The 27,010-nt window shown below is 46.5% G+C and overlaps 1 protein-coding gene across 5 annotated transcripts in view; it reads left to right on the top strand.

Annotated features, from left to right (window-relative positions):
- ccdc57 (coiled-coil domain containing 57) overlaps positions 1-27,010 on the top strand; it is a 276,573-nt gene that overhangs the window by 35,735 nt on the left and 213,828 nt on the right. For all 5 annotated transcript variants that reach the window (XM_038776870.1, XM_038776871.1, XM_038776872.1 and 2 more), the window contains one exon: positions 685-793. In XM_038776870.1, the coding sequence (XP_038632798.1) occupies positions 685-793 (109 nt within the window). The remainder of the gene's footprint in view (positions 1-684; positions 794-27,010) is intronic.

Genomic DNA, 27,010 nt, shown 5'->3' with positions numbered 1-27,010 from the left:
CGGCTAAGATTTATCTCTCTAATCAGTCAAACGGATCACATTCTTAAGGGAATCCTTATCTGGGTTTAGCCCCTTACTTGGTTTCATTGGTTCTAATTATCAGTTGAGACTCCCTTGATTCATTCAGGAAAGTGCCAGTCACTTAAGAGGCGATTGGTTAATTAGACATTAATCAATTACTCCAAATTAATTATCTTTCCACGACCCTTGTCCCGCGTTCAAACTCCCTACGTCACATCTGGTCTCAGTTATGAAATTGTTTCAAACTCGTTGAATGTACCCTCATATCAGTAAGAGTACCTGCAGGACATTACTGTTAACGTTTGAGACAGTCATGGACACTATTCAAAAGATTAGCCAGTTTTATAACTTACTCACATTTCTACAAATTCAATAATTTTCAAGAATCATTTTATTTTCCAGAATATTTTAGGCAACATTTCAAAGGACCCCTCTCTACAATTGTTGAATCCAACAGGATCCATCAAACCAGGTTCCACTCAGGGATCTGACTTGGCCAGTGTTAACATCAGCTAGGATCATGACATTAATCAACTGTATGACTATGTGTTTTACATCTGGGTTTAGGACTTGTCTGTTTTCTTTCTTATCATGCTTTAATATTTAAAAAAATATGAAATAATTTGTGATTCATAACTGTTGTTTTGTCTGATTTAAATACAGTTCAAACGACTCTAAGATTGACGGGCAGCGCGATGAGTATAAGAATCTAAAGCAAGATCTTGAACGCAAAGTCCAAGAAGTGGAGGGACAGCTTGCTTTACAAAAACAGGTGACAAATCTATTTAGCCTTAATTCAATCTTTAAATATACACTGCTCCTAGCAAAATGTAATATCTGATCAACTTCATAAACACTACCTTGAAAAAATTACTCGGCATTGTGGCAGTGTCAACTGCTGTAATCAATTAAATGCCATTTCGTTTTAACAGTTAAGGAAAAATCAATGTTTTATCATTTTAAATATTTTGCTGAAGATCTGACTATTTTGAATGAAAACAAGTTATCTTAAATATCTCAACTATAATTCTTATATATTTTTAGCATAAGTGAAAGTTCATTTATTTTATTTGACATAAAACCATTAGCATTTGACAAGTCTCCAAACCACGCTAGAAATCAAATGTCGTGTTTGTTTGCCCAATAGGGAGGAAAGCCTATCCTATCCCTAAGTTAGCTTTTCGGACAGGTTGGTAGTGTCTAACATTTGGATCCCTCGGATATGTGCCATTGTACAGATTAATTCTAACCACCAAAACTGTGCCGCTTACCAATGGTAGCATGCTTCCTGCTATGTGTCACTACCCTTGGGGTATTGACTTACTGAGATATCTGGAGTTGAGTAAGAAGGATCCATGTCCCTGCTTAATGGGTCCATCTCTCCAGATTCTGTTAGTAAATTAGATTGGTTTATTAGTCATCAGCAGAAGTCTAGAATATGGCAGAATTGTCTGTCTTGAGCGATGGATTATTAAGTCAGCACAGAGGATTCTAAACTTTATTCCCAGGCCTGTCATTTTCGGACACTTTGACTTCAACATTAGCGGCGGGATTCTCCGTGCCGCTGTACCCGTTTTCTGGTGCGGGCCGCCCTGCCGGCAGATGGATCACCATCCCGGCAGCCGGACAATAGGGCTTCCCATTGTGGGCACTCCGCACTGTTGGGAAATCTGCGGGCGTGAGTGCGCTGTCAGCGAAATGGAGGAACCCGCCGACGGAGAATCCAGCCCAACACTTTTACCCCTGTCCCTCCATGCAGCTTTCTCTTCAGTAGTTACAGAACTATTAAAAAAAAGCAGTTACTGCAAAAAAGATAATGATTTGAATATGAGATGTTTTTGTCATTCCGCGAATAAGATATTGTGCAAATGTAAAAATAACTGATGAACAATTGACCTTCGCACAGTGGCTAGCCTGTATTAGGCCTTCCTCACAAGTGAGATCGTGAGCAGCAGAATTAAAGTGTTATATCATTAATCTTCCTACTGTTCGGTGCAGTGCACTATTCATTATGACTGGCTTTCATGCTATTGTAATAAGGCTTGAATTTTGACTGTTTAATGTTTCAGTTTGGAATGGAAGGAGAGTTGAAACCTACTAAACAGTGGCTGAAAAGTTTGGGTGTCAAGAATATGTGCTGCCTGATTGCAGGACATTGACTGAGATGATTTATTATTGTCTTTTGCCTTTACTTAAACTGTCTAAATTTGGAACAGAATTCCTGTCGGTTGGCTGATTCTATTTTGCAGCTTGCATTTTTAAAATGCTTTAGCAAAACATTATTCCGGTAATGAAGTTCCAATCAGTTCGTTGAAAATGGCAAGCAATTTTCACGTCCTTCAGATTCCCAAGCACTTTGTGTTGGAAAGTGATTACTGAACAAAAACCTGGAGTTGAAGAAGTCAAGACTTACTTCCTAGCTCCTATTATATCGTTATCATCAGAGCTTAACAATGGTAGCAGCGGATGGTTTCTACCTGTAAGAAAAAGGATTGCAAACTAAGATTTCTTTGGACAAAAAGACTATGTTCTGAATTCTAACCTGATGAGTGATTTTGAGTAATTTGGAAAACAAATGGTTGAATCCAAGTGTAGAGCATTGGGTATGACTACCTCACCACTGTTCTCCGAGAATCACCAGATGACCAATAGAAGATTGAAGTTACCATGTGGATAGAGAATCATCATAGAATAATAGAATCCTTACAGAGCAGAAAGAGGCCATTCAGCCCATCGAGTCTGCACCGACTCTCTGAAAGAGCACTTCACCCAAGCTCACTCCCACGTCCGATCCAAATAACTCTTTAACCTAACCTGCACGCATTGTTTGGACGTTAATAGGCAAAATATCATGGCCAATCCACCTAACCACATCTTTGGACTGTGGGAGGAAACTGGAGCACCTGGAGGAAACCCACGCAGACACGGGGAGAATGTACAAATTCCACACAGACAATGACCCAAAACCGTAATTGAACCCTGGTCTCTGGCGCTGTGAGGCAGCAGTGCTAACCATTGTGCCTCATGCTGCACCAACATGAGTTACTTCCTTGTCCAAGCAATAGCAAGGAATGGCCTTGGCACTTATGCAAGGTTTTTACAGAACAGGAGCCAGAGCATCTAAACTCAGATGAAGGTTTGGATACATTATTAACTTTCATGGATAAGATTTACAAAAAGGATGACTGATCAAGTGCTTATGTGATTTTGACAAATTTAGAAAGCTGAAGGATACCTGTCATGCCTGGGAGATATGAGGAAATTGGATCCAAAATGAGACCCCAATGTAGCAGACAATTTAGGGATTAAATAGACTGATGGAAAAAACCTGCTAGCACAGAGTGGGAGGGATACGCCCACATCTGGCCGAGTTACATTGTCCCAGTCAGACTTAAACTAGTTAGTGGGAATACATAGGATGCCCCAGATCCATTGTTCTTCAGGACACTCCTGTCTTACCAGCTATTATCCCATTAGAATCTGATGGCCTCTTTGCCCGTCAATGGGAGGTTAGTTGCATATAAATAGCATTGCTTTGTTCTTTTGTATAAACGGGAGTGGGCAATGAAACAGCCAAGATAACGCCTGGGTTCATGCCTGGAAGCCCCAGCAGACAACCTTTGTTTGAGTGCCTGGACGGAGCTTAGAGAGAGAGAGAAAGAATGCTGTTCTGAACAGGTACAGGAGAAGGCTTTGGAAATCGACTGAGAATGTCTTGAAAGTTGCCACCAAGGCAGGCTTTGGAAAAGGGGTTCAGAATGAATGTCCATGCCAGGAGAAAATTTGCTTCATAAATTCAGGTATTGCCTTTGCCTGTGAAAGTGGCATGAGAGCTGCATGTTCTGTTCCAGTGTTGTTCAATGGAACTAGTGTGTTAAGATTAAGAAACTATATGTAATCTGTTAGTGTTGAAGTTTAAAAAGTTAAATATTGTTTTTTATTTTGTTTTAATAAAGTCTGTCTATAAAATAACCAAGCCCTATTTATTATATCACTCCTGGAACGAATCAATATTTCCACACAGTCTTAAAAATATTTAAAGTTATGGTCGTGGTCCAGTCTTTTAGCCACTGTTGAGAGTTGACTAGGTGTCCCTAACATACCTCTATCAAAGAGAACATAATGGAATTTATCAGACTGTATACAAGGCTGCAAAATTTCAGTCTAGAAATTCCTCAATCCGTGCTTGCGTTTAGGTTATTGGACTGTGCCAAAGTTACAAATATGGATATTCTTCTTCTTTTGGAGGGAGTTAAATTTGCAGAAAGACACACGAGAACAAATGTCAGAGGTTCTAAAACAAGTTCCTGGGGAAATATTCCTTCCCTCTGCCTTCGTGACTCAAATGGCATAAGTGCCAATCGGCAATAAGACACTATGGAAGACACTATGTTAACAGGATAGTGAGGTGGTCTAGAAATGGGCTGCAAACATCAATACCGAGAAATATTATCACTAAAAACAATGAAGATGAAAAGACCTTTAACAATTATGGCAGGGGGAATGAATTAGGAAATTTCAAGCGAAAAGGTAACCCCCCACAAATGCCCAGGGTGTGGTCAATCATTGTTTTAAGTGTGATTCAATGTTGCATAATGCAATAAACTGTCCTAAGCAATATAATAGTGTTTGAAACCAAAAATAACACGGAAGATTCTGAAGAAGAAGATATTAACCCAAGAGAATGCATTATCTTAGCAACGAGAAGCTTCAGTCTGATGATGAAAGTGCTGGTCGCAGAGTCATTCAATTGTGCCATATTAGATGGCGGCTGTACATCTACAATATGTAGAATAGACTGATTTAAATGTTACCTAGACTCTTTATGTGACAAAGATCGGAACAAGGCTAAGGAATTTGGACGTTCCATGAGTTTGCCTGTTCGGGTACACGGATGAACAATTCAGAATTCTCAGCTGGCACGGGAATTGAACCCGCGCTGCTGGCCTTATTCTGCATCATATACCAGCTTTCTAGCCCACTGAGCTAAACCAGCCCCCAGATTGGGGATGGGAACACCCTTAGAACATTGAAGAGTAATAATAATCGCTTATTATCACAAGCAGGCTTCAATGAAGTTACTGTGAAAAGCCGCTAGTCGTCACATTCCGGCGCCTGTTCGGGAGGCCAGTACGGGAATTGAACCCGCACTGTTGGCATTGTTCTGCATTGGAAGCCAGCTATTTAGCCCACTGTGCTAAACCAGCCCCAGACCCAGCACCAGTAGTGATTCCCAGTAAAATCATAAGATTAAATAATTTCATTAGCATAGATGTTGTATCCAGTGAAATACCTTCATTATTGAGCCGACCATTGATGAAGAAAGCACACATGAAACTTAACATGGAAAGTGACATGGCCATCATATTTGGAATAACTGTGGCCATACACACTATTGGACACTTGTATCCCGCTAATGAAACCTAATTTTTCTTGTAAAGAAATTAAGGAAGTACTGTTGGCATCAGAGAACAGAGTCTAGAAAACTGTTACTATGTTAGAAAGTTGTTACTATGGATCTTAATATGTGGGATAAAGAGAAGAGTATTTTCATTTCATACTTTGTAGACTTGACAACTAGATTTAGTCCGACAGGGATGCGCTGAGTAGTCGTACATCAGGTGGCTCTCCTCCATAAGACAACAAAATAGGCACTTTTGACTGAATTTAGCCCGCAAAATTGGACTAAAACATCCCTGCACCTGCAATGATAATATATAGAGAGAAAACGCCAGGAAGCAGCAGCTCAAGAGGCCGCAGGGACACCAAGAACTGCGGCAAGGGGCAGGAGTGGCGAGCAAGCGGGTCTGCAGACTCATGAGGCGAGGGGTCCCCTGCCACCCCTAAGAGAGCGAGACCAGCCACGCCCCCCCTCCAGGCGATGGAAGATGTTCCTCACCAGGGAACTGAAAGCAATAAAAGACAACATCAATGCCGAGAAAAAGGCAGCAGTCAAGTTGGCGGAAGCGCTAGCTGCCATGCAGATGGCTCTTGATGGCATGGGAAAGTGACTGGAAGCCCAGAGGAGTATGATAAGGGAACTGGAAAAGGCATCGATGGACCAGAGTGACCGAATTGTTACTCTGGAGACCGAAATCAAGAGGTTGGTGGTGAGCCAGGGGAGCCTGAAAGGGAAGGTCAGGGACCAAGAAAATCGGTCGAGGCAGCAGAACATCCAAATAGTAGGTCTGCCAGAGGGAATCGTGGGCAGGGACCCGACCGGCTACGTGGCCCAAATGCTGGGCAACCAAGTGGGGAGGGATAGCTTCCCCCAAGCCGCAGGAGATCGTCAGGGTTCACAGGTCACTCCAACCAAAGCCCAAGGCAGGGGTGCTGACGAGAGCGGTAATAGTCAACCTGCACAAGTACCATAACCGGGAAAGGATCCTTCATTGGGCCAGACAGATGAAGGCATGTAACTGGGAGGGACATAAAATCAGAATCTACCTAGGCATTGGGGAGGACCTGGCAAAGCGCAGGCAGAATTTAACAAGGCAAAGTTGGCCCTTTTTATAAACAAAGTCGGATTCGGGATGCTATTCTCAGCCAGGTTCAGTGTAACATTTTAGGCAAGCAACATTATGTTACTGCCCCTGCAGAAGCAGACATGTTCGTCCGGAAGAACGGTTTAGTCAGGCAGCAACAGAGGCAGCGGTGAGGATGGCACAGAGGAGGCGGAGGAAGTCAACAGACAACTTTGCGCGGGACTGCATCACCTCGCTATGAACAGGGGAACAAGCTCATAGAAAGAAAGGAGGGTGCGAGTGCAGCAGAGCACAGGAAAGGGTGAGGAGGGGATAGTAGGGACACCAGATTGGGTGTAGGAGGGGGTCAGATCGACCTTGGAAGGGGAGCTACCACACCAGCGGGAAAGCTAGTGCCAGGAAGTATGAGAGACGGAGCCGCAGCACGTCTCCCAGTGGGGAGAGCATCTGGCGGGGCGGGGGCGGGGCGGGGGGGGGGTAGAGATCGCGGACATAGCATCGGGCGGGGTGGGGGAGGCCAAGGGGTCGACAGAAGAGGAGGGACACGGAGGAGCAGTGAGGGGGTGGGGTGGAAACAAAACTACAAGGAGGAGGAAGGGCTCCAGACTGGCTTCTGCAACATGGAACAAGATGGCACAGCAAACAGCCACTTTGAAGGGTCCCTGAACAAAGGGAAACCCCTGGAGTGCAGAGGCTCACCCACGTGGCACACACACCGTTGGCGGCTACGTTAGGTGGCAGCTGAGCAATGGGAAATGCTTGAGTGCAGGGTCCCGGCCTCATGGTGAGAACGGTGCCTGTGGCCAAATTGGATAGCTCCCTAACAAAGGGAAACCCTGGAGTGCAGGGGCACATCAACAAGGTAAGTATGGTTGATCCCGGAGGAAGGTGGGGGGGACAGAAACCTCCCCCCATCAGGATCGTCACCTGGAATATTAGGGGACCAAATGCCCGTGAAAAGATCCAGAGTCATCGCCCATTTGAAAAGTATGAAAGCTGACATAGTCTTCCTCCAAGAGATGCACCTTAGGGAGAAGGACCGACTGCAGGTAAGGAAGGACTGGGTGGGACAGACGTACCATTCCTGCTGCAGGACGCAAGCCAGGTGAGTAGCCATATTGATAAGTAAGAGGGCTATGTTTATTGTGACGAGGATGGTTACGGACCAAGGAGGATGGTACGTCATGGTCAGAGGTGTTCTGGACGGGGCACAGGTGATCCTGGTGAACGTGTATGTGCCCAACTGGGACGACACAGAATTTGTAAAGAAGACCATGGCGGAAATTCCCGACATAGACTGGGGTGGGGGGAGACTTTAACTGGGTACAGGAGCCGCTGACGGACATGTCGATCTCCAGAATAGGGAAAACAACAGGCATGGCTAGAGAGTTGGGAACGTTTATGGAACAGATGAGGGCAGTGGACCCATGGCGGTTTGTGCACCCAGGTGAGAAAGAATTCTCGTTCTTTTCGCCAATACACATGGTCTACACTCGCATCGACTTCTTTGTAGTGGGGAAATCGGAGCTTCCAGAGATAATCAAAGTGGAATACTCCGGGATTGTAATCTCCGATCATGCTCTACATTGTATGGATGTGAGGTTGCAGACGGGCCGTGTCCAACGCCTCACATGGAAGTTGGACACCGTCTACTTTGCCGACAAGGTTTTCTGCCAGGAAACATTACAGGCCATAGGCGAGTACATTACTAACAACCGGAACGGGGAAGTCTCACCTTCCACGTCCTGGGAGGCACTGAAGGCTGTGATTAGAGGAGTGATTATAGCCTATAAGGCACGCAGAGACAGGGATGAGAGGGCGGCTAGGCAGCAACTGGTCGACTCCATTCTGGAGGTGGACAGAAGATACTCCGAAGCTCTGACCTTGGAGCTTCTGGTAGAGAGGTAAAAGCTACAAATGGACTTTAACCTGCTATCCACCAGGAAAGCATTGCACCAACTCAGTCAGATATGGGGGACCTTCTATGAACATGGAGACGAGGCTAATCGCCTGCAGGTTCACCACCTGAGAAAGTGGGCAGGCACGAGTGAAATAGCACAAGTGAAGGATTGCAGAGGTGGGCTGGTAGCCAAACCAAAAAGGTCAACAAAGCATTAGAGGCCTTCTACCGGGGCTGTACACCTCCGAGCTCCCCAACGGGGACTCTGGGATGAAACAGTTCCTTGCTGGACTGGATATGCTGGTTTTGGGGAACGATAGATGGGGAAGGGGCTGGAAGCACCACTAGCACTGGGAGAGATCATGGAGAGCATCAACTCCATGCAGGCGGGGAAGGCTCCGGGACCGGACGGGTCTCAGCGGACATCTACAAAGAATTCCAACAACACTTGCCCTGCACCTGCGGGAGATGTTCGTGGACTTGCTAGCAAGGAATACCCTGCCACCAACACTAACACAGGCCATCATATCGCTGATGCCCAAAAAGGACAAATGGCCCAACGGAATCTGGATTATACAAACCTATTTCGCTGCTCAATGTAGACGCGAAAATACTTGCAAATGTCCTGACCATGCGGCTGGAGAACTGCGTACTTTAGCTGGGCGCAAAGGACCAAACGACCTTTGTTAAAGGTAGACAGCTAACTGCGAACATCAGATGGCTGCTGAATGTGATGTTGACCCCATCCCGGACAAGAATACCGAGCTGATCATCTTCCTGGATGCAGAAAATGCCTTCGACAAGGTCAAATGGAAGTATCTCATTGAGGTACCAGAGTGGTTTGGGCCCAGGCAGGATTCACCTCATGGGTGAAACTCCTGTATAATGCTCCCAAGGCGAGCATACGGATCAACTCTACCAGCTCTGAATGGTTGCAGCTGCACAGAGGCACAAGGCAGGGATGCCTGCTGACCCCGCTCTTATTCGCCCTGGCAGTCGAGCCGCTGGTGAGCAGCGAGAAGCTGGAAGGGAATTTGAAGAGGAGACGGAGAGCATAGAGCCTTGTTGTATGCGGGTGCATCTCTATCCTTTGCATCTTGGACTCGCAAAGCAGAATGGAAGGAATCATGAAGCTCCTGAGAGAGTTTGGAGCCTTCTCGGGCTACAAACTCAACCGGGCAAGAGTGAAGTATTCCCTGTGAACCCGAGAGGAGGAGGGGCGGAGCTGGAGGGACTGCCATTTTAAACTAGCCCAAAACAAATTCCGTTACTGGGGATCCAGATTGCCCATGACTGGACACGGATCCACATGTCAAACCTGACCAGTCTGGCGGAAAACATAACAAAGGACCTACAGAGATGGGATTCACACCCGCTATACCTGACGGGAAGGTACATGATGAACGTGCTGCCCAAGTTCCTCTTCCTGTTTAGGTCCATACTGATCTACATCCCTGAGACCGTTTTACACTCGATAGACAAAACTTATGACGTTTGTGTGTGTGTGTGTGTGTTGGAGGGGAAAAAAGAGTCCAAGGATCTCCCAAAAAGTCCGACAAAGAAGAAGAAACATGGGGGCCTGGCCCTCCCGAACCTACAGTACTACCACTGGGCAGCCACAGAGGAAAGAGCAAGGGAATGGGTGAAAGAACCAGAGAGCTACACACTGAATGGGTAAGGATGGAAGAGATTCTGTACAGGAACGACCCTCTCGGCCCTCGCCACGGAAGCACCTCATTCCCCACGAACAAAATACTCAAAAAGCTCAGTAGTGGTAGCGACCCTCAGAACCTGGAACCAGATGAGGCAGTAGTTTGGTTTGACAGAAATGTCCACCATGGCCCCCATCTGCAGCAACCATAGATTCGCACCAACAATGCTTAATGCCACCATTAAGAGGTAGAGATAGGGCGGGGTTAGAGACTTTACACTGAAGACAGACTAGAGACCCTGGAGAAACTGACGGAGAGACTAGAGCTACCTAATGGAAATGAACTCCAACTTATACAAGTCAAGAACTTTCTCCGCAAGGAAACAACGCTTACCCATGGACCCCGAGGAACACAACACTTGAGGAACTAGTGGACGTGGACTGTCCGGAGAGGGGAAACTGCGGGAACCTGTACGGATGACTATTAGAAAGGACACGCTCTCCACTGGATGAAACACAGGGAAAATGTGAGGAAGAGCTAGGGACAGAAATAGGGTGGGGACTCTGGAGTGAAGCATTGAGCAGGGCCAACTCTCTTTCCTCATGCATAAGGCAGCTGAAAGTGGTGCAAAGAGCAAACCTGATAAGAACCCGAATGAGCGGGTTCTTCCCGGAGGTAGAGTACAAATGTGACCGGTGCCAGGGAGGCCCGGCCAACCACGCCCACATGTCCTGGACCTGCCCCAAACTTGTCTGGTTTTGGACCGGCTTCTTCGAGGCAATGCCCAAGGTTGTGGGGGTGAGGGAGTCAAAGTACTAAACCTAGTTTTTTTAAAGATGTTTTTATTGAAATTTAACAAGAGTGGCAGTCTTCGGGATATCGGACCAACCAGAGCTATTCATGGGGAAGAGGGCTGGCATCCTTGCCTTTGCTTCCTTAATCGCCCGCCGGTGAATCTGGCTCAGCTGGCGATCAGCAGCACCACCCACAGCTGCAGACTGGCTGGCAGACTTGTCAGAATATTTCCACCTGGAGAAGATCAAATTCGCTGTCTGAGGATGGCTTCCACAAAATGTAGAGGCCATTCAACAACTTGTTCTCGGACTTAGAACATAGAACATAGAACAGTACAGCACAGAACAGGCCCTTCGGCCCTCGATGTTGTGCCGAACAATGATCACCCTACTTAAACCCACGTAACCCGTAGACCCATAACCCAACAATCCCCCCATTAACCTTACACTACGGGCAATTTAGCATGGCCAATCCACCTAACCCGCACATCTTTGGACTGTGGGAGGAAACCGGAGCACCCGGAAGAAACCCACGCACACACGGGGAGGACGTGCAGACTCCACACAGACAGTGACCCAGCCGGGAATCGAACCTGGGACCCTGGAGCTGTGAAGCATTGATGCTAACCACCATGCTATCGTGAGGTCACTTGTTTGAGACCAACAGCCAATAGAGTGAGGGGAAGGGGGAGGCACATGGGAGTGAACGAGACTGCAGGGAACAGACAAGGAAGGGTTAGGGTTAGGCCCCCAACAGCGGAGGCCAGAGAGAGAGATAAGAGGGGGAGGCTGAAAACAGCCGATTCAGAAATCAGGGGGCCTAGAACAAGTCTATATGAATGGGAACCCCCAAAGAAACGCTGAAAATAGGATGGAGGGGGTGGAGAAGAATGGGGGTGCGGCCAATCGACGAAGGGAAGGGATGGGGGAAACTGCACAGTATATAGAAGATAACTGCCCATTGTATAATAAGCGACCCAGGAAAGGACCCTGAAGCAGCAAAAGAGGGGGCGGGGTGGAGGAGGAATCAAGGGGTGGGGTGGGTAGATTGATTCAAAAGGAAATAACTTGTATATTGTAACTGGCACATACACCCTTACTGAATGTACAGTGTATAAAATGTTAAACTTCAATAAAAACATTAAAAAAAACTAGGTTTAGTACCTTGACGATTATAAATAGTAAAGAAAAGAATTGTGGAACAGATAATGCAATAATGGATAGGGACCGGACTAGGGCCACCAGCAAATTTCCTTACTGATGTTGGGGGGGGGGCAGCAATTTGCTAACAAAGAATTTCAGGTTATGTGTGAGAACATGAATACAGCTGCAGAAAGTCAATTTAATAACCGGATATGAGAGAGAAAACATGCTGGAATAGATTAAATGCTTCTTAAAATTTGGCAGATAGGCCAAATTGCAAATTAACTTCTGCTTTAACATGGGTGTCCATGCAAATAATTCACTACGGATTGTTGGGGGCTACAGCCTATATCGGTTGGCTTTTGGGAGAAATCACAAAATTCCTTCAGTCATGAATGATCATCCTCCAGTTTGGGAGGGGACTATGTTTAGCCTTACCTTTTCTGGGCATTTGAATGCACTGCATATGGCTAGAAGAACATTCCTTAAATTAGAAATCTCAAAGAATTCGGAGAGCTTTGAGGCTCAATATACGGCCATCAGAAACTATTTTCAAACAGGGAGCTATGGCATACTATAAAAGAGATGGATTTAACGAGTGGAAAGGTCGAGGAAAGTTTATAGATACAAATTTTGCAGATGGATACCAGACTGTTTGGGTACACTCGTCAAGATTAGTGGACACAGATTACAAGTTTGCTGTTTCTAAAAAGGTTTATTGAATGTGCTGAGGAACCAGGTACTTCTCATACAAATACGTTACAGAATTATGAGGACCAGATCGTGGAAATTGACAGGGTATTTGAAGAGGGACATAGTAATTCTGACGAACCAGATGAGGCTATTTGACCCAAAGGACAACTGTGAAAGTTTGGCACTGAAGTGACATACTTAAGAAGGAGCCAGTCAGTGGAAGAACTATCGTTGGTAGAGCAGATAAGGCCACTGGAAAATATAAAAACTGGTTGAATGTACAAGGTAAAAGGAAGGAGGTTAGGCCCATGGATTGGGAACATGAAGTACAAAAACGGAGAGCACAGAAACATAGCATCAATTCGGACACTAAGTCTGGCAGTGAACATGCCCATAGTGAGAGATCAAGAACTGTTGAAAGAACATCCCATTATGGGAAGGGGAGATCACACAGTAGTAGTCTGGAACAAGATATAAGGCAGGATAGGAGGCGCAGCATAACAAGTCAAGTAATATGGTACTGACAAGGAATGCTGCAAGGAGCAGGTGCCCATATGATCGAGAGGTATCTGTGGCTCCCAACAAAGTGATGATAAATTAGTAAAGGTGCAACACAGCAAGAACTGCGAAGTTGGAAAGAATTTGGCTGTACATGGAAGTCCCAGATAGGGGATAATGGTTCCATCTCGCAGATGGATATGCCCGGAAAAGGTGCTCCTGGTGACATGAGGTTTTGAAAACTTGAGTGACCAAGATGTCAGGGTAGATTCTCTGATGGCAGGAAAGGTTATTTTGAAGATCTTTTTCTAATCCTTATCGAACCTTAGAATCTCTACACTGCAGAAGGAGACCATTTGGCTCATTGAGTCTGCACCGACCTTCTGAAAGAGCTTCCTACCTAGGCCCTATATCCGTACCCACCTAAACTTTGGACACTAAGCACCAAAAATTGAAAGGGTATTCTGTGTATACATGAATAGACATACATAAATAAATTAAAGAGTAAAGATGTTTTTAATGTACATTTCTGCATGTTATAAACCTAATTTTTGTAAGCGAGATCCTGCAATGGTTTGCACACGTTGTTTGAGTTAGTAGACTTTTATTTTTAAATTTAGAATACCCAATTCATTTTTTCCAATTAAGGGGCAATTTATTGTCCACCTACCCTGCACACCTTTGGGTTGTGTAGGGCGAAATCCACGCAAACACGGGGAATATGTGCAAACTCCACACTGACAGTGACCTAGAGCCGGGATCGAACGTGGGACCTCAGCGCCGTGAAGTAGCAATGCTAACCACTGCCCGACCATGCCGCCCTGAGTTAGTAGACTTTTAGTAACCCAATTAACGTAGAAATTCATACTGCAGAAATCTCTCTGTGGAAGGGGGAGGTGATGGCATAGTGGTATTGTCGCTGGACCAGTAATCCAAAGACACGGTAGTGATCTGAGGACCCGGGTTTGAATCCCATTTAAGCTCCATAAAATATCTGGAATTAAAAGTCCAATGGCCATGAAACCATTGTCATAAAGTCAGAGGTTTACAGTACGGAAACAGACCCTACGGCCCACTTGTCCATTCCAACCAGTTTTTTTAGAGGAGATGTACGAGGCAAGTTTTTTTACACAGAGGGTAGTGTGTGCCTGGAACTCACTATTGGAGGAGGTGGTGGAAGCAGGGACGATAGTGACATTTAAGGGGCATCTTGACAAATACATGAATAGGATGGGAATAGAGGGATACGGACCAAGGAAGTGTGGAAGATTTTAGTTTAGACGGGCAGCAAGGTCGGCACGGGCTTGGAGGGCCGAAGGGCCTTTTCCTGTGCTGTACTTTTCTTTGTTCTCTTTGAATATCTTTTACATTAGAAAATCTGACTTTTTATTTTGTTACGCTATGTTTGCACAGAAATACAACTGCTCAGGGAAGCATACCTTCTTAAAAAACCTAATTCAAACCTTTGACTCAGAACTGTCTTCCGATTCTCAATGATTTACATTTTGAGGCCATATGTGATTGATTTCAATAGTCTTTTTCCTTTAATAACCCAATCCATTTATTCCCAATTTTTTCATCAAACATGCATTATCTGATATAATATTTTCACATTTATTTGTCCTTTCCAAGTCAAATTTTCCTCACTGGAAAATTACTAATTTATGTGAGCATTTGCTTTGTTGAGCCAAATTACCATTCTTAGCCCATTAATTTACATCTTCGACATTGCAACTTTCAAACCTTATTTCTGGGATACCCTGCCAGAATAATAGTCCTTTCACTGTTGCTAGAAAACACTTTATCCAAAGCATAGTGCAGAACATTGTCTCATTGTCCCAATTCCGGCTGGCCTCAGACTTTTTTGTTTTTGTGCATGAGTGGACCAATTTATAGTAAGGTTGCTTCAGTGGAGACAATGTTGAAACAGTTTGTAATGCAGGACACTTAATGCAGGAATTGAGGGATGACCCTGGGAATTCGGGGATGGTTCACACCCCTGCCAATTGCATATTCAATAGAAACAGAGGTTACACAATGGGAAATGGTGGAAATCAGTTACTTGATAAGTGGGCTATAACAGTGGTCCTTATGAATGGATTATGTGGGTATTGTACACTTGCCTGTACTAAGCCTCTATGGCCTGATGTGCTGTCTTCCTTCTGCTGTTTTCTTTTAATTAGAATTGGGGAAGATGGAAACATCTCCCCGAACAGGTGCCGGAATGTGGCGACTAGGGGCTTTTCACAGTAACTTCATTTGAAGCCTACTTGTGACAATAAGCGATTTTTATTTCATTTCATTTTTTCATTTCAAACAGGAAATTAGTTGAGGAGTCATTCTGCTGCATCCATGCCCATTTCCCGTGAAGCATAGAAAAACATGAAGTTTATGACACAAAAGGCCTTTCGGCGCATCACGTCTGTGCCAGCCAAAAAGAGCTATCCAGCCTAATGCTACTTTCCACTCTTGTTCATAGGCTACGGCACTTCCAAGTACATTCCCAAGTATTTTTTAAATGCAGCAAGCGTTTCTGCCTCTAGCACCCTTTTCAGGCAGTGAGTTGCAGACCCCCACCAGTCTCCAAGTGGAATACTTTTTCCCAATTCCTATTTCATTCTTCTGCCAATTACTTTAACCTATACTATTTGATTATTGAATTCTCTGCTCAGATAAATAGGTCTGCCTTATTCACTCGGTCTAGACAACTCAGAATTTTATACACCTTAATGAAATCTCCCCTGTGTTCCAAAGAATACAACCTTGATTTGTCCAATCTTTCATCTCAATTAAATTCTTCATTCCTGACCAAGATCTTCATAAAGCTCATCTATACCCTCTCTAGCATGAGCGCATCCTTCGTGTAATGGGGTCTAATGTGTATTTTATACACTTCGAGCGTAACTTCCTGCTCTTGTATTCAGTGCCTAAACTAATAAAGGAAAATGGCCCATATGTTGCCTTAACCACCTTATCCGCCTGTCAAGCTACCTTCAGAGATTTGTGGACATGCACTCCAAGCTCCCTCTGTCCCTCGACATCTCCCTGTATCCTATCATTTTACTGTGCATCCCATTGCCTTGTTTGCTCCCAGTGCATTACCTCCCGATTCTCTGAATTGAATTCCATTGGCCACTTTTCTGCCTACCCAACCTGCCTATTGGTATTGTCCTGCAGTCTACAACATTTTTCCTTGCTGTAGGTCACATGTGAATTTTTGTGTCATTTGCCAACTGACCATACTTCCTGCAGTTAAGTCTAAATCATTGATATGTACCACAAAAAGCAAGGGACCTGGTTCTGAGCCTGAAGGACATAGTTTGGAACCCTGTGGAACCACTCTAGAAACAACCTTCTATTCATGCAAACATTATTCTTTTCTCCGTCCGTTGAGCTGATTTTGGATCCAACTTGCCACCTTCCCTTGGCTTATACGTTTCTGACCAGTTTTCCATTTTGGACCTTGTCAAAGGTCTTGCTAAAATCCATGTAGACTACATCAAACACACCAGCATCATCAAGCATGTTACCTCTTTGAAAAATTAAATCAAGTTAGTCAGATATGGCCGTCCAAAAATAAATCCACACTGACCACCCTTGATTAATCAATGTCTTTCTAAATGATTATTTGTTTTTTTTGTGTCCCTCAGAATTTGCCCACTACTGAGGTTGGGTTGACTGGCTTGTAATTAGTCAGCCTGTCACTTTCTCCTTTATTTTTTATTTATTTTTTAAAAATTTAGATTACCCAATTCATTTTATCCAATTAAGGGGCAATTTAGCCTGGCCAATCCACCTACCCTGCACATATTTGGGTTGTAGGTCAAACCCATGCTAACACAGGGAGAAGGGGCGAACTCCACACGGGCAATGCCCCAGAGCCGGGTGAACCTGCGACCTCGGAGCCTTGAGACAGCAGTGCTAACCACTGTGCCACCGTGCTGCCATTCTCCTTTATTTTAAACAATTTAAAACTTCATCAGCCCAACTGTCCTTCAGCATTTCACTGTGGATTGGAAAATGATGGTCATGTGCAATATCTGTTGGAATTGATGGGTGATGTATCATGCAACCATTGATATCGGGCTATTGTATGCAATGAGATAAATGTGCAATCTAATGTAAATGTTACCGTTTAGACTTTAGCAACGTTGGTCACTGAAGTAGCTGATTGCCTCTAGTATTTAACATTGTTATCGGGTGTGGAAGGAATACTTAACTTTTAAAAGACTGGAGGTTCCAGCACTTTTTGTGAAAAAGTTTAATTTTTATGATTCGCTTTTAAAGGCAACATAAAGGATGTGAGACAAGCCACTGTGTGGCAAATCTTTGACACGTCACAGCTATTCCTGCATCTCAAGGTGGGTGGCATGCGCACGTGCTAAAGTGAAACAGTAAAATTCCACCTCCAAGTTAAATTTTCTCACCTTCCCACTCCGTTTTCCTGAATGTGTTGACTCCTTGCTTGGGAAAAGTTACTTCAACACCAGTTGCCTCCTGCCTTTCCGCAGTTTTTATTTTTTCTGTATTTTACCCCCTTTGCTCCTGTCCTTTAGGTATTTAGACCATAGTAAGGTGAAATTCCATGGATGATAGATGATCTTCAATCTCTCAACTAGGTGACCATATCAATGTCATCTTTAAATCTGATGACCATAATGCAGTGCAGGGGTGGCAGAGCGACATCTAATCTTGTCCTTTTTATTCAGAGATGTTTGGCCAATTTGAAATCTATTTTGAGCAAGCAAGAACAAAAGGAAATTTATCAAAGTTCACCCCTCAGTAATTGTATGTTGCATAATGACAGTGTTTGTATCACTGTCATTCTATTGGATTATTTCAAATATTTATCACTCTGTTCCTTTAAGTAAGGTAAAGAGTAATCACAATGACAGAATACAGAGCCGAACATCTGACCATAGAGTCAAAACTTTTACTCCCATTCTGAATATGGAGCTTGCAAAAACATTGTGAAGATTTTCTTTCATTGGGATAATGGGAACAGAGAGAAGTAGACCTTGGAAAATAGGAGACAGGTTTAGATAAAGGATCTGAATCGGCGTAGGCTGAGAGGGCCGAAGGGCCTGTTCCTGTGCTGTAATTTTCTTTGTTCTTTGTTATGGTAGCTGAGATAAGTGAATCACTCATTACATTAATGTTTCTTGTAGCATCACAAGTGCACAGTATTGCTTGGGATGAGCTTTTTGACTGTACACGAAGAGATGTTTAGTTTCACAGAATTCCTTCCATGGCCAGTTTTAAAACTAGAAAGATCAGAAGAGTCCCAGTACAAATGTTAATTTGTGCAGAGTTAGATTTACAACTAGCTTCAATGCACAAAGGGCTCATTGAACTTTTGAAGTGTTCCTGGTCTATAGGGATGATCTATTCACTGGAAGAAAATTAAATGATGGCCCTGGATTCACTCATCACTTTGACATGAGTGTTCAGCAAGGAGACCAATTGTTCACCGTCTCGGTTGGTGCCATTTGTATGTGATGTTAAACACCCCCCCACCCCACGAGAGCAAACTGGAGTGGGACCACGTACCTGCGGCCCCTGACCGCTGGACATGGTCGGCGGCCCGGAGTAAAGTCACAGTCAATGGGTGATGTGACAGTTCCAGGCAGAGATGGTCCACTCCCTGTGCTCCATGGCTAAGAGCATGCAGACCCTGGTCGAGACCAGAGCAGGCCTCCAGGACTAGCAGCGCCAGGTGGCGGGGGAGCCTCAGGGGATAGTCCTGCTCATACCCCCGTCTCATGGAGTAGCCCGGTGGCCATTGGCTGCCTCGAGGGAGGCGGAGTTGATCGAGCCCATGCTTGTGATTCCCACAGGGGAGGTGCCGTAACACAGCAGCACCTCGGACCCCCCCTGCCTCCTGTCCCAGACGCATCTGGTGGGCAGCGGGCAGAACGGTAGCACCATGCCACCTGGGAGCCTGAGCAGCAGCCGGGCCCATCCAGGCAAGGTCGCCCCAGAAGACGGCTGCCAATGGGGACCCAGGTCACCGGGCAGGAATCACAGCAGGCCGCCTCCACTCCTGCCGTACCACCTGGGGATCTACCAAGACATAGCGTTACGGCCCATAAGGCCAGAAAGTTAGACATCGGTTAAGTTGGCATGGATGCAGGGCACAGTTTAGTGATAGGCGCTAGGGCAGAAATCTGTACATACGTTATCACATTAAGCACCTTTTCACATTATTAGAACCTGCCTTGGTGGTCTGTGAGCTGGCTGTGAGAGGTGGACTGGTCTGAGCTGGCCAGGGAGGGGCTGTGGGGAATGGGCAGGCGTTGTGGGTGGCCTGGGCTCCCCATCTGCCGGGCAGACCCCACCACCGTCACTCCAGGGATTTGATGGGGCCGTGTGATGCAATGGCCAGCTTGCATGCAGGGATCACCCATGTGGACAGTGTAAAATGCTACCATGGGCAGGAGTCGGACGTTGTTAAACAATGTGGCGCACCAGAGCTCAACGCAGAGCGGCTTGTCATCATTCTCCATCCCGTGGACCAGACTCGGTGTTACTGCCAACCCAGGGCCCATACCCGTAATGTAGCAGATATGTATCGCGGAGTGGGTTGCAGGTTGGGGGGTGACCTGAGGGAGATGGGCTGGGTTGGATGCCAGGTCCGTGCCCCTGGCCAGTGTCCCCTCCTCCAAGTCAGCGAACCTGGAGCGATCAGTGTCCTGTGCGCGTTGGCCTCTCGAACATGTCAGGAATCGTCGAGTGTGCCAGGATGAAGGCGTCGTGCACACTGCCCGTATATCGGGCACAGACATGCATGATGCGCATCTCATGGTCACATATCAGCTGCCTATTCATCGAGTGGAATCTCGGTTTGTTTAGAGCAGCTGTCATCTGCAGGTGATCATAGGAGGACATGCATCCCGTCAATCATCCCCTGTACCTGGGACACAGCGGCGAACCCCGCTGCCCGGGCATCCTGTTGGCTCGATCCACATTGAAATGTATGTATTGAGCCGCCTAGACGTGAGTTTCCGTGACAGCGCGGATGCACCTGTGCACCGAGGTCTGTGAGATCCCAGACAGACCCAAACTTGGCACTTGGGAGGACCCCGTGGCATAGACGTTCTGGGCGACGATCACCTTGACGGCCACCAAGATCGTGTTTCCTTCCCCTATACCCCTGCGGTGCAAGGTGTGCCATGATCTGGCAGATATGTCGCACTGTCTCCCTGCTCAGCCGGAGTTTTCGATGACATGCTTGGACTGACAGAATGACGGGCGTTGCCGATGCATGTGAGACCTCCTTGGTGCCACCGTCTCCTCGACTGGCTCTCTATCCTGGGCTGCTGCCTCCTGTCCCTCTGGGGCATGCTCTGCTGCTGCACCCTCTGCTGCTGCAGCTTCCTCGTCCTCCCCGAATAGCGCCAGCTCGTACCACCATAGAGCATCCCCCAGGGCTGCAGCGACTAGCAGGAAGGCCACCATTGCTGGTTGAATTCCAATATCCATTGTCTGCAGGGAGTAAAAGGCTGACATGTTAGCATGGTGCGTATCCCTGTGCCCAATCAGGCCCATGGGTCTATATGGTGGGTCTGGTTGGCTCTGCCCGTGCATGCCTCCCCCCCCCCCCCCCCACTGTCCTCGCACCCCTGGCCCCATCGGTGCCCGGGACCATGGGAGTCTTTGGCCCTTGCACTAGTTCCTGATGTCAGGCGTACCATTGGCCAGCACTGCCCTTGCCAGCGGTACACTCCACAGCCCCTGCCCAGCGCCCCCATACTGGGCATTGCCCTGGGAGGGTCACCTGGTGCCGCGCAAGTAGTGTTGGCAGGGGGAGTTTTGCCGCTCGGCGTCACTGCAGAACCAGGGAACAAGGTGGGCGGTCAGTGGGGAGCGCAGCATGATGGCTGCTTTGCCGGCCGCGGCAATTGCAGTCCGTGTTTGGACACTGCCCCAGTCCCGTGGGGGGGGGGGGGGGGGGGGGGGGTCACCCTGGCCACTCGGCCCCTCGGCCCATTCCCCTGTCACCAACTTCTGGCCCGGCAGCCCACAGTCGCGCCGCTCTGTGTCCTACCTTCTCTCTCTCTCCCCCTCATCAGCCACGATGCCTGTTTCATGAGTTTTAAAAGCACGATTGAACTGCTCAGTCAGGAACTCGGCCGATCGGAGGCAGAGAATTGCAGAGGCCCTGGTGAATACACATTTCGTGATGGCATGGCTAATGGTTTGCAGAATCAAACTTATCAAGTTTGGTGCCTCATCAAGTGTCCTCAGGTCAGGCCCGTGAATGATATGCAAATATGCATACGGTTTACTGTACGTGGGTTCCAGACCACATTGACGCCACTGTCGAGGTGATGTAGAATTGTGGTTTGGTGTCAAATCGACCCACCATGTTTCCTGATTTCGGCGCCTGCCAATGGAGAATCCTGCTCAGTATGTTTTCAAGGAGGAGTTGGATACAGCTCTTGGAGCTAAAGTGAACAAAGGATATGTGGGGAAAACAGGAACAGGTTATTGAATTGGATGGTCAGCCATGATCTAATGAATGGTGGAGCAGGTTTGAAGGGCAGAATGGCTTACTCCTCCTTCTATTTTCTATGTTTGATGACTGGTCCAGTTCAATTTATGATCAATGGTCACCCACAGAATGTTGATTCAGGAGATAGTTGGATTCTCTTTTGTTGGAGATGGTCACTACGTGGTACTTGGGTGGCATTAATGATACTTGCCACTTATTAGCCTAACCAGGTCTTGTTGCATTTGGCTTCAGCTTGGTGCCATTGGTGATAGAAAGGACACTTGATAAGACACCATTCTGAAAACCATTAGCCATGCCATCATGAAATGAGGGGATGACCCTGATCATCTTTTCAAGGAAGACATATTTGTACAGCATCTTCTCAGCATTTTATCTGCATGAAGGCTTCAGTCAGGTCAACTCCATTAGGTGGTCCTTGTTCAGTTCGCGGAACTAAGGTGCAAAGATCATGTCAACCCTTCCTCATCCGGTATGAAAGCAACATTATTATTCTGGGTACAGTCTGTAATATGAGTCACAACCCTCTTGAAAATAATCCTTGTAAGGTTTTTCCCTGCTGTGGAGAGAAACCATACACCACGATAATTGTCACAAATGGACCCACTTCCCTTGCATTTACGTACAGATGAGATGGAAACATCCTTGTAATTTTGGCTCTCAATGCCTTGGTTCCAATTTAAGCAGAAGAGACCAGTGAGTTTCCGAACCATGTGAGCTGCTTCGTACTTGAATATGTCAGACGGAATGCCATCAGCTCCCAGAGATTTGTCCATGAACAATTGCTTTATGGCCTCAATGACTTTGGCTTGTGATGGATCGAGGTGAGCTTGTCCAGAAAGCAATGCTATGGAAATGATTCAGTGGTGTTGTCACACACTAAATTCTTGGTCATTTAGAGAGAATCTCATGCATGTTTGATAGGAGCTGATTGCTATCTGCAGGTGTGGTACCATTAGTTTCGGGGCCATAGACAGATCAGAGAGCTTCATGGAGAGCCTTCTGGTCATTTTATTGGCAGCTTCCTGAAGCTTTGCCGTCTCGTGCTCCCTCCATTAGTTCTTCATCTCTCTTTAATCTTCCAGCATGTGTTCTGCTTGGTGGGACATTGCTTTTCTTGTTGGTGAATTTTTTGTCGAATATGTAAGATCTATGGGTAGAATTTTGAAGATGGCAAGTACTCCGCATTCACCATCCCAAGCCTAACATGAAACCACTGACTCTCCATAAGACCATAGACATAGGAGCAGAATTAGGCCACTCGGCCCATCGAGTCTGCTCCGTCATTCAATCATGGCTGATATTTTTTCATCCCCATTTTCCTGCCTTCTCCCCATAACCCCCGATCCCCTTATTAATCAAGAACCTATCTATCTCTGTCTTAAAGACACTCAGTGATTTGGCCTCCATAACCTTCTGCAGCAAAGAGTTCCACAGATTCGCCACCCTCTGGCTAAATAAATTCCTCTTCATCTCTGTTTTAAAGGATTGTCCCTTTAGTCTGAGATGGTGTCCTCTAGTTCTAATTTTTCCTACAAGTGGAAACATCCTCTCCAGGACAACTCTATCCAGGCCTCGAAGTATCCTGTAAGTTTCAATAAGATCCTCCCTCACCCTTCTAAACTTCAACGAGTACAGACCCAGAGTCCTCAACCGTTCCTCATACGACAAGTTCTTCATTCCAGGGATCATTCTTGTTTACCTCCTCTGGACCCTTTCCAAGGCCAGCACATCCTTCATTAGATATGGGGCCCAAAACTGCTCAAAATACTCCAAATGGGGTCTGACCAGAGCCTTACACAGACTCTCGAACACTTACTGCCAGTTAACACTCACTTGAACATTGATTGGCAATGGGCAGGACTTCTGTCAGATTGGCCAGTACTGCGGGGTTTAGCCTGGGACAAAGTCTTTGTAAACATAAGGCATCGCCTCTCCCACTGGACCAAGAGCCAGCCTTGGGCGAGGGTAAGAATCTGCCCTATGAGTATTGTGCACATCATCCAGTAGTTTGGCTATATTTGTTTTATTCTTTCACACAGTGTGGGCATCGTTGGCCATTTATAGACCACCATTAATTGCCCTTGAGAAGATCTTGGTGTTTCTGTTTGGTTCCAAAGATACCAGAAGTTAACCTGGTCAAAATGTATACAGCTTTATGCACCCGTTTTAATTTATAGATCCTTGAAAGCAACTACAATGCAGTTTACCAATAGATTTTAGAACAAATAACTTTGTCCTGGTGCAGAATCCACAAGAACCAAAGTTTCTTATCTGTGTTCAGTTCTCAGTTCCTAAATGGGGTTATTTGATGGAATAGCAGACTTTCCACTATATAGGAGGAAAATTGGCATAGCAGAACTTTTTGAGCATCTAAATGGGATGAGACTGATTTTAGTACTGATTCGGCCAATTGTATGTCATTTGTTAAAATAAATGATTATTAGAACAACACGGTGCGCAGTGGTTAACATTGCTGCCTCACGGCGCCGAGGTCCCAGGTTCGTGGCGGTATTCTCCGCTCCCAGGACTAAGTGCCTGCGCCATCGTGAACGTCATCGCGTTTCACGACGGCGCGAACAGGTCCTGGGCACGACCTATTCTGGCTCCCACAGGGGGCCAGCACGGCACTGGAGTGGTTCACGCGACTCCAGCGACCCTACGTGGTGTCAAATGGGCGCCGCGCCAGCCCACGCATGCGCAGTTGGAGCAGCTCATTCCTCCGCATGCGCAGTTGGGCCGCGCCAAACTGCGCAGCGCAGGGAACTTATTATGCGCGCCGGCCCCTCACCAACATGGTGCCGGTGTTCTGGGGCCTGCCGCAGAAGGAGGGGGGGGGGGGGGAGAGGCTGGCCTGCCGATCGGTGCACCCCGATCGTGGGCCAGACGCCATCGGAGGCCCCGCCGCCGGTGAAGGAGCCCCCCCCCCCCCAGCGTTCCCGCACAGTTCCCGCCGGCAGCGACCAGGGGTGGACGGCGGCGGCGGGAACCTGTCGTGTCGGAGCGGCCGCTCGGCCCATCCGAATCGGCACTCGCCATTTCATGCGATTCTATGTGCGCCCTGGCGCGATTCCCGTGGTTTCGGGGGGGTGGGAGAATCGCGTGCGGGGGTCGGTGCGGCGTGGTCTGATTCGCACGGCGCCCGGGCGATTCTCGCCGTTGGGGGGGGGGGGAGGCGAATACCGCCCTCAATCCCAGCTCTTGGTCACTGTCCATGTGGAGTTTGCACATTCTCCCCGTGTTTGCGTGGGTTTCGCCCCCACAACCCAAAGATGTGCAGGGTAGGTTGATTGGCCACGCTAAATTGCCCCTTAATTGGGAAAAAATGAATTGGGTGCTCGAAATTTATTTTAAAAAATGGTTATTTATATATGTATGTAATTAGCAGGCTATCTTTCATTTTTTTTTTAATTTAGGAGTCCCCAGTTCTATTTTTTCCAATTAAGGGGCAATTTTAGGGTGGCCAATTTAGTTACCCTGCACATCTTTTTGGATTCGAATCATAAAATTTACAGTGCAGAAGGAGGCCATTCGGCCCGTCAAGTCTGCACCAGCTCTTGGAAAGAGCACCCTACTTAAGCCCACGCCTTCACCCTATCTCCGTAACCCAGTAACCTCACATAACCTTTTTGGACTCTTAAGGGCAATTTATCATGGCCAATCCACCTGACCTGCACATCTTTGGACTGTGGGAGGAAACCGGAGCACCCGGAGGAAACCCACACAGACTCGGGGAAAACGTGCAGTGTCCGCACAGACAGTGACCTTAGTGTCCAAAAAGGTTAGGTGGCGTTACTGGGTTATGGGGATAGGATGGAGGTGTGGGCTTGGGCATGGTGCTCTTTCCAAGAGCCGGTGCAGACTTGATGGGTCGAATGGCCTCCTTCTGCACTGTAAATTCTATGATGATGATTCTATGATTCAAATTGCTACTTAAATAAATACCAGTTTTCTTAAAAGTATTGTTAAATACTACTTACTTGCAGCACTGTTTATTGTGATAATTATGTAATTTAAATGGAGAGTCTATGATTACTAATTCATTTGTAAAAGGATCCTACAACCAAAAAGTTTGGGAACAACTGCTAGCGACCAGGTTTTGCTATTTCTTGGCATTTCTGTGTCCTCTGAAGAAGTAAGCAATACAAGCACTATCGAGAATAAAATGTAGACTAAACTAAAGGTGGGCAACGCATCAGCTTGTATGTAGGTGCTATGATCAGACTAGCTTTTTAATATTTTTTTAAAGACTCCCTCTGTAGGTTTTCTCATTCAAATTCATCTCATTGGATTGGATTGGATTGGATTGGATTTGTTTATTGTCACGTGTACCGAGGTACAGTGAAAAGTATTTTTCTGCAAGCAGCTCAACAGATCATTCAGTACATGGAAGAAAGGGGAATTGAACAGAATTCAAGAAAGTACGTGAGAATACATAATAGGGCTACACAATATATACAATGTAACTACATAAGCATTGGCATCGGATGAAGCAGACAGGGTGTAGTATTAATGAGGACAGTCCATAAAAGGGTCGTTTAGGAGTCTGGTGACAGTGGGGAAGAAGCTGTTTTTGAGTCTGTTCGTCCGTGTTCTCAGACTTCTGAATCTCCTGCCCGATGGAAGAAGTTGGAAAAGTGAGTAAGCCGGGTGGGAGGGATCCTTGATTATGCTGCCTGCTTTCCCCCGGCAGCGGGAGGTGTAGATGGAATCAATGGATGGGAGGCAGGTTCGTGTGATGGAACGGGCGGTATTCACGACTCTCTGAAGTTCCTTGCGGTCCTGGGCCGAGCAGTTGCCATACCAGGCTGTGATGCAGCCCGAGAGGATGCTCTCTATAGTGCATCTGTAAAAGTTGGTAAGGGTTAATGTGGACATGCCAAATTTCCTTAGTTTCCTGAGGAAGTAAAGGCGCTGTTGTGCTTTCTTGGTGATAGCGTCGACATGAGTGGACCAGGATAGATTTTTGGTGATGTGCACCCCTAGGAATTTGAAGCTGCTCACCATCTCTACCTCAGCTCCGTTGATGCTGACAGGGGTGTGTATAGTACTATGCTTCCTGAAGTCGATGACCAGCTCTTTAGTTTTGCTGGCATTAAGGGAGAGATTGTTGTCATTGCACCACTCCACTAGGTTCTCTATCTCCCTCCTGTATTCAGACTCGTCGTTGTTCGAGATCCGGCCCACTATGGTCGTATCGTCAGCAAACTTGTAGATGGAGTTGGAACCAAGTTTTGGCATGCAGTCGTGTGTGTACAGGGAGTAGAGTAGGGGGCTAAGTACGCAGCCTTGCGGGGCACCGGTGTTGAGGA

The sequence above is a fragment of the Scyliorhinus canicula genome, chromosome 18 (assembly GCF_902713615.1).
Source record: "Scyliorhinus canicula chromosome 18, sScyCan1.1, whole genome shotgun sequence".
Lineage (NCBI taxonomy): Eukaryota > Metazoa > Chordata > Chondrichthyes > Carcharhiniformes > Scyliorhinidae > Scyliorhinus > Scyliorhinus canicula.
Note: the sequence above shows the minus strand (reverse complement) of the source record. Positions and strands in the feature narration are given on the sequence as shown.